Raw genomic sequence first — 13,737 nt, forward strand, 5'->3', positions numbered from 1 at the left:
CATTTTCGGTTAGTAGTTCTTGCGGGCTAGATCTTTTTCTTTTTGGGGCCCAAGTGAATGTTGAACTTTGAGTGTTTAGGAGATTAGAGGTGCACTGTAATGGGTAGATACATATTTGGATTCCATCTTCAGCAGTCAATAGGTGACTTGGTGAGTCTCGAAACCTTGTTTTACATTTTTTTGCTGCTTCCTGTTTCTGTTAGTTTGCTGCCTGGGGGTGCTTTCCAAATTTGTAAACCTCACAGCACAGAATGTGGGGGAGGGTTGTAATGTGATGCATATTGTAACTTTTTAAGTTAATTTTATTTATTCGCTGCCCTATACAGCCTTGGAGGGGCATTTTCCAAAACATACCTCCAAGTCCGATTTGGACCTATGGCGCTAGACGTCCAAAGTCAGCAGTAAGAAAATGCCTATTTTCGAAAGGCAAACCACGATTCGTCTATAATTTTTTTTTTTTGTGGGGGGGGGGGGGGGAATCTTCTATCTGGATGTCCAGGCCATTGGGATGCCCAGACCATAAAGACATCTATCTTTATACCACATTTTTGACCAAATTTTGCCCAAGACCGAAACGCCCAGAACAAGACCATTTGGACGTGGGAGGGGCCAGTTCTGTAGTGGACTGGTGGCCACCCAGGTATGGCTACAGAGCAGTGGGGCACCTTAGAGGGCACTGCGGTGAACTTCACAAAAAGGGTGCCAGATAAATATCTCACCAGAACTCCATTATAGGTTATGGTGAGCCTCCCAAAACCCACTATACCCTCCTGTCTACATCCCCAAAAGCCCTTATGGATGCAGGTGGCACCTATATGGCAGTAGAGCAGGGTTTAAAGGGCTAACATTTTCCACCATAAATGTAGTGGTTAGAGTGGCTTATGGGCCTGGGTTATCCTCTCTATGGTTCATTAGTCCACCCACCAGGCTACTTAAGTCACATCTGTGCAGCTCTACTAGGCTTTCCCATACCAGATGTGTGGTGGAAGAGGGTCAATGAGCACTGAGGGAGTGTGAAGGTGTCTTACCTTGAAGTGTGTAGTGGTCATCTGGTCAGTTTGGGCACCTTTGTGGCACTTAGACCCTTCTAAAACAGGTCTAGTTCCAAACGTATAAGTTCCATCCAGGATATCTTGCAAAACATTTGATTATCTTCAAGATGTCCAAGTGTAACCCACCCTTGAGACTGCCCAAAGTCTGCCTCCACCACGCCCATCTCGTGCTCTGAACATACAGAAGCTAGAGCACCTTGCTAGACGTACAGAAAATGATTTTGATTATCGGCACTTGGACGTCCTGGTGATTAGGACAGTCAAGTGCTGATTTAGGATGCTTTTTGGACATCTAAGTTTTTTTTTTTTTTTATTATGGGCCCCTTTATGTCTGACAGTGCGGGTTATAAAAATATAAATTAAATTCTGGTGCTATGTGTCTAATGGTCCTGAACACTAGAGTTTTGCATCTGAACCCACAAGTTGCTTGCAGAATGCTGTCAATCATCTTTTGAACTCTGCCTCCTTCCCATGGAGCTGCTCCTGCCCCCTCATTTTTTTTCTGCAAGTAAGTTGCTCCATAGTGTTTCTGCTCTGCAGTTTTATTATTTTTTTCTAAGTGTTCGGTTGGAGGTTTGGTGCCCAGAGGTTCCCACTTGTTGGGACCTCTGCCTGGGAGAAGATACAGTTTTGCGCTGTGGAAGTCTGCTGCTAGCAGGATCAGCCATTGGGGACATATAGCTAGCCAGCCTGCTTTCATATTTTTTTTTAGCTCAGAGGCCATCCCCTTTAGCTGCTCGCATCCCTGATTTATCAGGAGCTTGGGCGCAGGCTGTTTGGCTCTTTCCAAGCTTACCCAGGCTGACTGCATGGTCTTCACCCTTTCGTAGCATGAGGTTTTCTGGGAGTTGAGGCTCAGTCCAACCTCAGTCCAACTGGCAGCTTGAAGACCAAGTTCGTCCAGCGAACCTGTGAGGCAGAGTTCTTCTCCATTTATCCCTCCTTGCCTAGTGAAGGAGGTGTGATGTTAAAGGATACTTAGGACTGAAAAGTGGACTTGGTTTTCAAGCGGCAATTTGAAGCTTTGGGTTTAAGGTAGCAGCTGTAGCTTCCTTTGTTGCACATGCTTGCAATACCTGTTTGTCTCGAGTCCTGGCATCAGAGGACAATGAATATTCCCAAATGTTCCTGTCTGGGGTGGATTATATAGTGGATGCTCTGTATGATATCATCAGAATTATAAGCAAGGTGTCAGCCTGTACTACGAGGTATCTCTGCCCAGCGGATGCTCTGGATTAGACATTGGACAGGAGATTCAACCTCTAAAGCCACTCTGAGCAGGCTTCCTCTTCAAGGGCAGAATACTATTTGGCAAGGGTCTGGATGACCTGTTGGCCAGCATTACTGACCATTGCCCTAAGGCCTTGCCAGACATCAGACTTGGGGTATGGGACATGGGAATTTTTGGGGCTCTCAAAGATTCCGTCTTTATTCAGAAAGCCAAGCCAACACAGAAGTTCTTTCAGGGGTCATGGCAGAGATTCAGCGGGGGTAAGAGACAGCAAGCCTCTGGCTCTCATCCCTCCCCAACCTCCAAGAAAGCACAATGATGCCAGGACAGGGCCAAGCCTCCCCCCTCCCCACCCCTCTCGATAGAAGGCCGCTCTTCAGCCTTTTGGTCAGTTTGGGCTTAGATAGACACAGACTGATGGGTCCTAGAAGCTGTTCAAGAAAGTTACAAAATCAAAGGTGCACCCATATTTGGATGATTGGCTAATCAGAGCCTCGTCCAAGGAGGGATGCGAACTGACAGTTTCAAGAGTGGTACAATTCCTCCAGGACTTGGGATGGATCAACTTCAAGAAAAGCCGGCTGGAGCCAACTGAGCACCTGGAGTACCTGGGAATTTTGTTTGATAGGTCAGGTCTTTCTTCCAGAACCATGCAGATTGAAGCTCTAGAAGCAGATTTTGGACTTCTATTTATTTATTTAATTAGTTTTTTTAATCCCATTTTCCCTCAATGAACTCAGAACGGGTTACAAGTTAACATACATAATATATAGTTAACAGGTTGCAATTTGTACAGTTATATACAAGTTTGTACAATACATGTTATTAGTGTAGCTCGACTCATACTGAGAATCTAGTACCTGTATACATTTCTTTGTAATCCACCGGCCATAGGCAGGGGAGTTAGGTGAAAAGTCCAACTCCCATGGAGTGGCGTTATTTGCAGGTCCTGGGGGGTCAATGGCGGTAGCCATAGAAGTGATCTCTTGGGCAAGAGCATACATGAGGCATCTCCAAGACTCTCTTCTCTCTCCCACTGTTGGGGGTGTTGAGGGGGAATGATTAATGGCAGCGACGGGAGGGGGTGGGCACCCCTCCTGCTGCTGGGGGGAGGGGAGGGGGGTTTGCTTGACGGCAGAAACATTTTCTGGCAGGTTTGAGCTGTCAAGCCTTACTTTCCGGTCAAGACCTGAGCCAATCAACGCTCAGGCGTTGACCAGGAAGTCAAGCTAGGACAGCTCAGACCTGCCGGAAAATTTTGTTCGCGAATGTAGGCCAGTGAGGTTAGGTAATCACTTGATGATAATAGAGAATCGCCTGGCGTGCTTGTTTACATATTAATGACCTTGTTGTAATACATTTGCAAGGCAGAGTCAGTGACTGCTAAGAAGCTCGGAAAAGACCACGGTAAGCTGTTTTGATAATTTCTGCTGCTAAAATACATGAATATTAAACCAGCTGAAACCATGTTAAAGCTTTAAGAATCTTCCCCTCCATTCCCTCACTAGTACCTGAGCGATTTGCATAATATTGACCTGTGCTTTTTTTTTTTTTTTTTTAATTTGCTGCTTTTCATGCAACTCAACAGGCTCAACATAGGAGTACAGCTTAAATTCCAACAGCATATCAATCCCAATAAAAAAAAAAAAACCCATGCACTTTATTACTTCCCCTTAGCCTTCCTCCCCTTCCCCCCCCCCCCCACCCCTTTAATTCCTCAGTCCTGCTAGGTCTCTAGGTTTCATTGACTCAACAGGAACCTCCTCTAATCAAATGCCATCCTTCCCTCTAGTTCCCACCACACCCCTTCCTCCCCCTCGACCCTTTTTAATAATTCAGTATCAAACTACATGCACAGTAGGGCATATTCCGAAAAGGTTCCCAAGTTTTCTCAAAGTTCTTCAACCCAAATAGGTTCTTAACGCCCTGCTGAGCATGGATGTGTTCCATTAGTAGCAGATGATGCATCACATTCCTTCATTGTGTCAAGTTCAGAGGATCATTGCTCCTGACCTGTGCTTAATATTACACTATTAACTCTCGGGAGTGAGAACCTTGTAAGGAGGCAACTCACTTTGCTCAAGCAGCACTCAACTGCTCCATCCAGATGTGAGTGAGGCATGTATGCATGTATCTATATATTTTTTTTTTAATTTTAGAATATGAAAAAAGCTTTGCTGTGACAAGCACTTGATTTAAAATCTCCATGAAAAGTTTGCATCATCGTCACTTGCAAGTGTTATATGTTACAGGTTTTCGTTATTTCATATTCCACTATCTTACAATACAGTAAATAAAAGAGGTTTACAATAATAATAAACACTGGAAAAAAAAAAGTATTTAAAAGGCCTCCATAAAATCAGATAGAAGTCCCACCAAAAATCACCAATAAGAAAAAAAAATTAAAACTGTCACACAATTCATCCACACCCCTTACAAGATAATCCACTATAATAAAACCCTTAGCGCACAGTGCGGCCGTGATCCTTGATCCGTGACTCCGTGTCGCCGCATGCGCAGTAGGAGCCTTCGGCGGTATGTGACGCGTGTGGCCGTTTCCCCAGCAACGTTTCTTCCCCGATCTCCGACGCCGGCTGACTTCTGACGACGTCTCTCCTTCTCATCCCTGGACCAGTAGCGGCAGCAGCCGCGGGACATTTGCTAGGCCGGCCCACTTCAATAATGCGAAGCGGGCCGGCCTAGTAAAAGCCCCGCGGCTGCCCAGCCTAGCGGATGCTGGATAGTGTGCAGGTAAGGGAGAAGGGGTACTACTGAACAGGGGGGAGATAAAAGGAATGAAGAAGGGCTACTGCTGGATAGGGGGAGCAGGGAAGGGGTAAAAGGAACAGAGAAGGGCTACTACTGGACAGGGGGAGCAGGGAAGGGGGTCAAAGGAACGGGGAAGGACTACTGCTGGACAGGGGGAGCAGGGAAGGGGTCAAAGGAACGGAGAAGGGCTACTGCTGGACAGGGGGAGCAGGAAAGGGGTGCTGCTGGACATGAGGGAGGTAAAAGTAAGGGAGAAGGGAAGACAGACAGGGGACAGAGAGAAAGAAAGAAAAAAAGACAGACAGACAGGAGGCAGAGTTAAAGAAAGAAATGCCTAAGTCTAGCACCCATTAATGTAACGGGCTAAAAAACTAGTGATAAAATAAAATTCCATTAATCTAGTAAAACACTGCCATAAATTTCATAAAATAAATGGGCTTTTAAAAGGATTTTTTTTTTTACATCGTAATAACAATTTCTTTCCTTTGATCCTCGGTGGAAGAGAATTCCATAAAACTGGACCTCAAAATCTTTTCTTATTTTTAATCTCACCATTGCAGTTTTGACCTTATCTGGAGCTGTTTTGCTAAGAAGGACATGGAAGTATGCTTACTACTTTCAACTCATTCAGGTGCATTGACCTTTGCTTATGCCAAACATGGTCAAATATTACCCTCCCAATACCTACCCTCCTCTGGTCATTATTAGGTTTTTGCCACAACACTACAGGCTGTTTTGAGATGCAGCAGCCAAAATTGCAGAGTATTCGAGATGAGGCTGTGCCGTGGAGCAATACAAGGGCATTATTGTTTATTGAAAGCTTCTATATACCGCTACTAACAACTGGGAAGTCAATTCAAAAAGGTTTACATGTAATGTAATGTAATGTAATGTAATTTATTTCTTATATACCGCTACATCCGTTAGGTTCTAAGCGGTTTACAGAAAATATACATTAAGATTAGAAATAAGAAAGGTACTTGAAAAATTCCCTTACTGTCCCGAAGGCTCACAATCTAACTAAAGTACATGAGCTTCTGTAATGATGTTACAATACATGAGCTCTTCCAGAGGATGTTATAGGGGAGAGCACCCTTCAGGGATTCAAGAAAAGGTTGGACAAGTTCCTGCTGGAACAGAACATACATAGGTAAGGCAAGACTCAAATAGGGCACTGGTCTTTGACCTAAGGGCCACCGCGTGAACGGACTGCTGGGCACGATGGACCACTGGTCTGACCCAGCAGTGGCAAATCTTATGTTCTTATGTACAAAACTGAGTTTGAGTGTTTCTGTGATGGTTTTCCATAAAGAACATCTGTAGTGATGTTACAGTACAGATTTAGAATGTTTCTGTGATGGCATTCAATACTGCTCCAGAAGGGATTTGTCGGTGGTTTTGGAGCATTTAGACATCTTTGTTTTCCATTCCTTTCCTGATAATTCCTAGCATTCTATTTGCTTCCTTAGCCGCTGCTGCACACTGAGCTGAGAGTTTCAATATATTCTCAAAGATGACAGCTAGATCCTTTTCCTGGGCAGTGACTCCTAACGTGGAACCCTGCATAGGGCTCCAGAAAAAAGGAGGATGGATTGAGACATCCAGGTTTAACTTCCATTGAAAGCAATGCCTCAATCTGTCCTCCTTTATCTGGACTAAATAACCAACCCCCAGTGGTACTTAGCAGAAACTTATACTCATGTATCCAATAATAACCACTTAATACTAATATACTTTGTATCACACTGAGGCCTCAGATTCGGAGCATACGCGAAGTCCTATCACGGACTAGACGATCAGCGTATTCCAGGCTCCACACTCCAGTCATAGGCCTCTTAGCTGCACTAATCTAACAACTTCTATTTTATCAAAAAAATCTTTGTTTGAGTAAACTGACAGGTCTAAAAGCACGCTATGCCTTAATGCCTGTGGCTAGTGGCCCTGACGCAGTGGAGTGTAATTGATTTCCACGAAACGCTGGCCGCGTCGGCTTAGATAAATGAAGGCTAAGGCTTTAACATTCAAGTCTCCATTTAAGATAAGTGATCTGTCTGCCTGCTAAAAATTAGGATGCTTTGCATTGCACTTGAAGATACACCGAGTATGAATATTTTAGGATGTACCTAGAGGAAAATTTTTTTAATTAGAAAAATAGTGCTGTTTTGAAAATAAGTAAAGAAAAAAAGATAAAAAGTATTAAAGATTTTTTTGATAAAATAGAAGTTGTTAGACTAGTGCAGCTAAGAGGCCTATGACTGGAGTGTGGAGCCTGGAATACGCTGATCGTCTAGTCCGTGATAGGACTTCGCGTATGCTCCGAATCTGAGGCCTCAGTGTGATACAAAGTATATTAGTATTAAGTGGTTATTATTGGATACATGAGTATAAGTTTCTCCTTTATCTGGAGCCATATGGTAACCCTAAGCTGGGTTCCACGTTAGGAGTCACAGCCCAGGAAAAGGATCTAGGTGTCATCTCTGAGGATACATTGAAAACCTTAGCTTAGTGTTCATCACACAGCTGTAGTTAGGGGGTTCCTCTTTCTCACAAGCATCACTTTGCACTTGCTCACATTAACCCTTTCAGGACCAAGGGACATATTTGTCCCATAACTTTAAAATCCTATAAATTTTGATTGGGATAGTCTACAGTTCTAAATTTGATATGTACGGATTCCATATGATACTGCCTTTATGTAAACAAACTGGTTCCAACATTCATTCATTAGCGTCGTTGCCAGATTGACGAGAAGATTCACTTGCCACACTGTCCATAAGCCAGAAGTGTGATTTTTTTTAAAAAAAATAATGATATTTCACACAAAAAATCAATTTTTTGGCATCTGCAAGCCCTTTTTACCATAAAAATGTCGTCAAAACCACAAAAATTGGCCTACGATCCTTATGGTCCTGAAAGGGTTAAACATCATCTGCCATTTTGATGCCTAGTCACTCTGGCCTCCCCCTTTTCCTACTCAAACATCTTATCCCTTGTTCCCCAAACCACGCACTGCATTCTTGCCAGAAGCATCTCCTAGTAGTGGCTACCTACCTTCAAATATACTCACCCTCAGCCAGAACATTCATCCTTTTCAGTTGTTTCCCCTAACCTCTGGAACAACACTCCACTCCATCTGTGCACAGAACTTTCATTTTTAAAGTTTAAGACAATCCTTTAAAAACTACTTCTTCTCTAAAGCATTTCTACTTGAACCTAAGTAATGACAACTGCCTGTTTGCCTTTGCGTTTCCCCATTGCAGCACATTTTACCCCTCGCTGTTTTTTCTCTTATCTTCCCACTACCCATGCTGCCTACTGTATTCTTTCCCTCTTTGGTAAGCTTTGTTTCATCTCTCACTTGATAATTAGAAATTATGCCCATTTTTGATTCTCCCCCTCCCTTTTTTCTATTTCAAATGTATTTTGGTTTGTAAGCCACTTAGATAATTATTTATTTGAGATATATTAAATAAAACTGAACTGTGAACTGACAAGCTTCAGTAGCTCTGTGATGGTAAAAAGGGGCATGATGGAGATTAGGGGCTGGGATCTTGAAGGCTCATCTACACAGCAGTAAGATTGTGAGTAAAGCATAATCTGACTTGGAGTAGGAGCAATTGTCCTTGAGGAAGTCAAGCTTCTATGCCTGGCAGCTGGGATTAAATCCTTAGCTGTGTGAATAGGAACAACCAGGCAAACTGTGTGTGGTTTGTCTTTCTTTCATCATCTGCTCTTATACCACATTAGTATCACTGTCGGTCCCAAAGAAATTTATGGATTTGCAAATGTCCTCCATCTCTTTTTGATGGAATTGGTGTCCCTTGTACTTTACAACTCTTTGATGGCCCCCTTGTCTGTCCTCGATTTATATGTGGACTGTGTGACTCCTGATGCAGATATTTCCACACTAAAACACGGTTTCATATCAAGTTGTACAGCTCTTTTTACAGTTGGTACCTCTGTAAGTATTATAACGACCTGTGCAAGTCACAGCTTGGACTGTATTGAAATGCTCATATCCTTGCATGGGTTGTTTTTTTTCTGTTTTTACCCTTGTCTGTCTGTCCATGCCCCTACATTGATAGCATGAAAATATAAGAAGCCTGAAATCACACAAGATCTGTTGTCTTCAACCCTAGAAATACACAGAGGGGAGAGAGTGTTGGAGCAGGGACTTCCAGTGAATGACCCAAACAAGTCAGTGGGAAGCAGAGATAGAATATAAGTTGGACTCGCCTTTCAAGCCTTGGTTTCTTTGATGCCAGTTCTTCAAGGCCAGTTCAAGGTGTTTTGTGTGGTGACGGTCAAAAAAGCAAACAGAAATTATGAGAATAAAACGGAGAATATATTAATGCTTTGCACGTCCAGAGGCATCGTAAAAAGGGGTGGGCATTCTGCCCTGGTTGCCATCTTGGTAGGGGCGCCAGCTCCTGTCCTCTTCTCTGCCCCCCTGCTCCTTCCCGACTGCCCCCCGGTGTGAGAAGTATCATGAACTTGCTGCCCGCATTTGTGTCGGCTGTCTCTGAGGTCACTTCTGGGTCCCTCACCCTGGACGTCAAAGGGAGAGTCGATACGACACGGACAGCAAGTTCGTAATGCTGCTCGCGCTGGGAAAATTAAAGAGGCAGGTGCGCACGCAGCAGGGAGGGGGGTGCATAGAAGTGGGTGAGGAGGGGTGCAACAGCCCTGGTTGTCCCTCACCCTCTCTACACCACTGTGTACGTCCATGGTGAGATCGCACTTTGCATATGGTGTGCAATTCTGGCTGCTTCATCTCAATAAGGTACAAAGCAGGGTAACCAAAATGACTAAGGGGATTAAATGACTCCTATGAGGAAAGGCTAAGCTTTAGAGGAAATAGATAATGGTCTATAAAATTCTGAATGAAGTGGTACTCCCAAGAGTGCTTATTTTACTCAGCGTATAGTTAAACCCTGGAACTCTTTGCCAGAGTAAGTGGTGAAGCAGCTAATGTAACTGTGTTTAAAGAAAAAGGTTTGGACAATTGCTGGAGGGAAAGCCCCAAAACCTGGGGAAAGACGTTTCTTATTCCTGGGCTTAAGTAGTCTGGGTTCTTGCCACTTTTGGGGATCCTGCCAGGTGCTTGGTAATGTGGACCGACTCACTGTTGGAAACAGGATACTAGATTAGATGGACCCCCTGGTCTTACACAGTACGGGAACGCCTAGGTTATTGTACCTCTCTCCCCCCACTTCCATATTGTGGTGCTAATCTTGTATATGACCTGTGCAAATACCGTGTTTCACCAAAAATAAGACACTGTTTTGTATTAATTTGGGGCCCAAAAAAGGCACTAGGTCTTATTTTCGGGGATGTCTTATTTTTTTTCATGTACAATGATCATCTCTCCCTACCTCTCCTCTACCCCAATTCTTCCAATTTTCTTTCTCTCCCCCACATGTGCAGCATTTTTCCTCCCCTCTCTCCCATCCCTTGTACAGCAGAACCCTTGCAGCTTCTATCCCTCTATTCCTCCCATCCCCCCGTGTAGCATCTTTCTATCCCTCCCCGCCGCCACGGCGCACCCACCTCCCCCTCCCCCCAACCCATCTTTCCCTCCCATCCGAACCGCAAGACCGAAATAAATACCTTATAACAAATCGACAGCTTCAGCAGCAATCTAGACAGGCTGCTTCGTGGCCTGGGCCGCTCTTCTGCTGCGTTGCTGATGACATCATCAGTGATGCGGCAGAGGAACGGCTGGGTGATAGAAGACCGCAAAGCAGCCTGTCTAGATTGCTGCTGATGCTGCTGGTTTGTTATAAGGTATTTATTTCAGTCTCATGGTTCGGATGGGAGAGAGAAGATGGGTCATGGGAGGGGGGGGGGGGGGAGAGTGCTGCTGCTGTTACCGGTGACTAGGGCTTATTTTCGGGGTAGGTCTTATTTTCAGGGAAACACGGTAGGAGTACATTTTCTGCTGGTGCAGTCACTGGCTTAAGTTTAGTGCTGGCACCACCTTTTTATCTTAATCTGTTTATTTTGCGTACCCTGCATTTAAATAATAGTGCTAACAGAGTGGAGGAGTGGCCTAGTGGTTAGAGCTGCTGCCTCAGCACCCTGAGGTTGTAAGTTGGATCCCAGCCTGCTTTCTATGACTTTGGGCAAGTCACATAACCCTCCATTGCCCCAGGTGCCACTGTTAGATTGTGAGTCTGCCAGGACAGGGAAAATTAATTAAGAGCACCTAATTACTTTTCATTTGGGGTAAATCACTTAATGAAAAGGTGGTTAATAAATTCCAAATAAATAAAATAATACATGGCTAGTGTGATGACTGCACAGTGCCATCTGTTTAATTTAACACTGCTATTCAGTGGCCCTAAACTCCATATCTGGATAATGGCTGAATATTGCTGCTATCCGGATGATAATTTTCTGGATTGCCCTCACTCCTAACATATCTCACAAATGTATGAATAATATCTGCTCATTTAGCAAAGCCAGTGACCAATTATTAGCCATATATTTTGTAAATACATAGATAAGTTAATTATGCATTCACCTGCAACTGTGTAATTGCCTTTGAGTATTGGTCCGATAAAGTATAATTAGCCTGTGAATGTGCCATATGAATGAATAACTCGTAAGCTTTTTCAAAGAGGCGAAGTAGAATGTTTCTCTTTACAGTTCAAGCTAAAAAAAAATAAAACCCCAATAATGATTCTCTATTAAAATCCTGGAGTTATTTCAGAAACAGCCACACAGACCCCCCCTTGCACTGATAAACACCCTGTGAATTAACGCCAAACCCGGGAAGTTCACATTTAGAAACCTGTTGCATTATACCTGCACCGAGTCCAAGAACTAAAATTGAAAAGCGAACACTTGCAAGCATTCTAGACCTGGGATGTCTAACTTCGGCCCTCACTCGGTCAGGTTTTCAGGATTTCTACAATGAATATGCGTGAGATCTATTTTCGTATAATGGAGGCAGTTCATGCAAATTAATCTCATGAAGAAATCCTGAAAACCCGACTGGATTGTGGCTCTCGAGGACTGAGGTTAGACACCCCTGTTCTAGAACATCGGTATACCTTCAATTGTGAAGAAAATGAGCCAGACTGCTACAGATTCCTACTGAGCTCTGTGGCTGGATTGAATGCTGAGTATCCCCAGGACTAGCCATAAGCAGGGGTGACAGGGGCAGCCACGTGCTTAACTGAGTCAGCTTTACAACTGTCGTCTGATCAAAAGTTAGCTTCTTTTCCCTTTCCATCAACATCTCCTCCTCTCTCCCTTGATAATCATGTTCCGTAGTAATGGCGCTGTATATACCTCCCATTGCACTGCAGGCCAGCCCTAACATCTCTAACTTTGTAAAGTATAAGTCTGCTTCTTATACTTTAGGGCCCTGATATTCAGCACTATTAAGCATCTGGGAATGGCTCCTCAGAGGCTAAACAGCACATAGTTGGCTGTGGTTGTGGGTTCAAATCCCACACTGCTTCTTGTGACCCTGGGCAAGTCATTTAATCCCCCCATTGCCCCAGGTACATTAGATAGAGTATGAGCCCACCAGAACAGACAGGGGAAAATGCTTGAGTACCTGAATGTAAACCACTTAGGTTATAAGTGGTATATAATATAAACACAATAAATAAATACATTTTTCTAGTTTGGTTGGCTCTGGATCTCTTTACGCTTCCTCTTGGTGTTCTCCTAAATCCTTTTCCATTTTCTTTTTCTTCGCTCTCCTGGCTTCCCTTCCTCCCCATTCATCATATCTCTGTGTGGCATGGATCCTTCTGTTTATTTTTTTTCTTCATTTCTCACATCTGCCTTTTTTACCTAACTATAATTAGATTTAATTCCTCCTGCCTCTTTTTACCTTTCCATTTCCTACTTTATTTCCTTAGTCTTCCCATTCCCCCAGCTAGATCTCATTTCTTCCTCAGCCTCCTATTTCCCTTTCTTTCATCCACTTTCTAGTCCCCCCCCTTTCCTCCTTCTGTATCTATCTCTTGCTCAATCTCATCTACTTCCCTCTACCTCCCCAGCCTTACCAGCTCCTTCCCTATCACTCTTCTCCTCACTAAATCCAGTTCTACCCTCCCTAACCCCCTTCAAAAAACCCATCCCCTTCTTTTGTCTCTCACCTACCCCATAGCTCTGTGCTTTTCAACTGCTTCTTATCTTCTTCCCAAATCTGTCAGATTCTTCAAATTATGTCCCCTCATATTTCTGTACTAAGTGTTCACAGCCTCATTCATAGCCCTCACCCAGTCAGCTAGTCTCCATTGTCATCCTAATCCCCAGAAGGAACAACACAATATGCCCTCGTCACTGTGAAAGAGTGAGCTCCGAGTCCGAGTCAGGTTTTCTACACTCGTTAAGATTTTTTGCCCTTCGTCCACGCCTCACTGGTTTGCCCCTTAAGCTGGTTTTGTTGTTCTTGCCTCTGGAGCAGCTTTATACCCTTTTGAGTAGGGTGATTTTCTAGGTGGTAGGTTTAGTGCCTAGATAATGACTGTACCCTCTTTCCTTTTTCCCCAGCAGGTGCGAAACCGTTCGTCTGCGAGCAGTGTGGCTCACAGTTCTCCAAGGAGGACGCCTTGGATGCCCACAGGCAGACCCATTCTGGTATGTTGGTTTCTTCCACAGTGAGACTTTTTAACACTGGCGCAAACAAATAGTGGAAGGTTGGAACACTATGAGATTCGG

General features: G+C 44.0%; 1 protein-coding gene across 4 annotated transcripts in view; it reads left to right on the forward strand.

Annotated features, from left to right (window-relative positions):
• The window catches only part of ZBTB16 (zinc finger and BTB domain containing 16), a 371,412-nt gene that overhangs the window by 212,254 nt on the left and 145,421 nt on the right, over positions 1-13,737 (forward strand). For 3 of the 4 annotated variants that reach the window (XM_033917282.1, XM_033917281.1, XM_033917280.1), the window contains exon 4: positions 13,570-13,656. In XM_033917282.1, the coding sequence (XP_033773173.1) occupies positions 13,570-13,656 (87 nt within the window). The remainder of the gene's footprint in view (positions 1-13,569; positions 13,657-13,737) is intronic. The other variant, XM_033917283.1, reaches the window with a different exon arrangement.

This window comes from Geotrypetes seraphini, chromosome 13 (assembly GCF_902459505.1).
Source record: "Geotrypetes seraphini chromosome 13, aGeoSer1.1, whole genome shotgun sequence".
Taxonomy (NCBI): domain Eukaryota; kingdom Metazoa; phylum Chordata; class Amphibia; order Gymnophiona; family Dermophiidae; genus Geotrypetes; species Geotrypetes seraphini.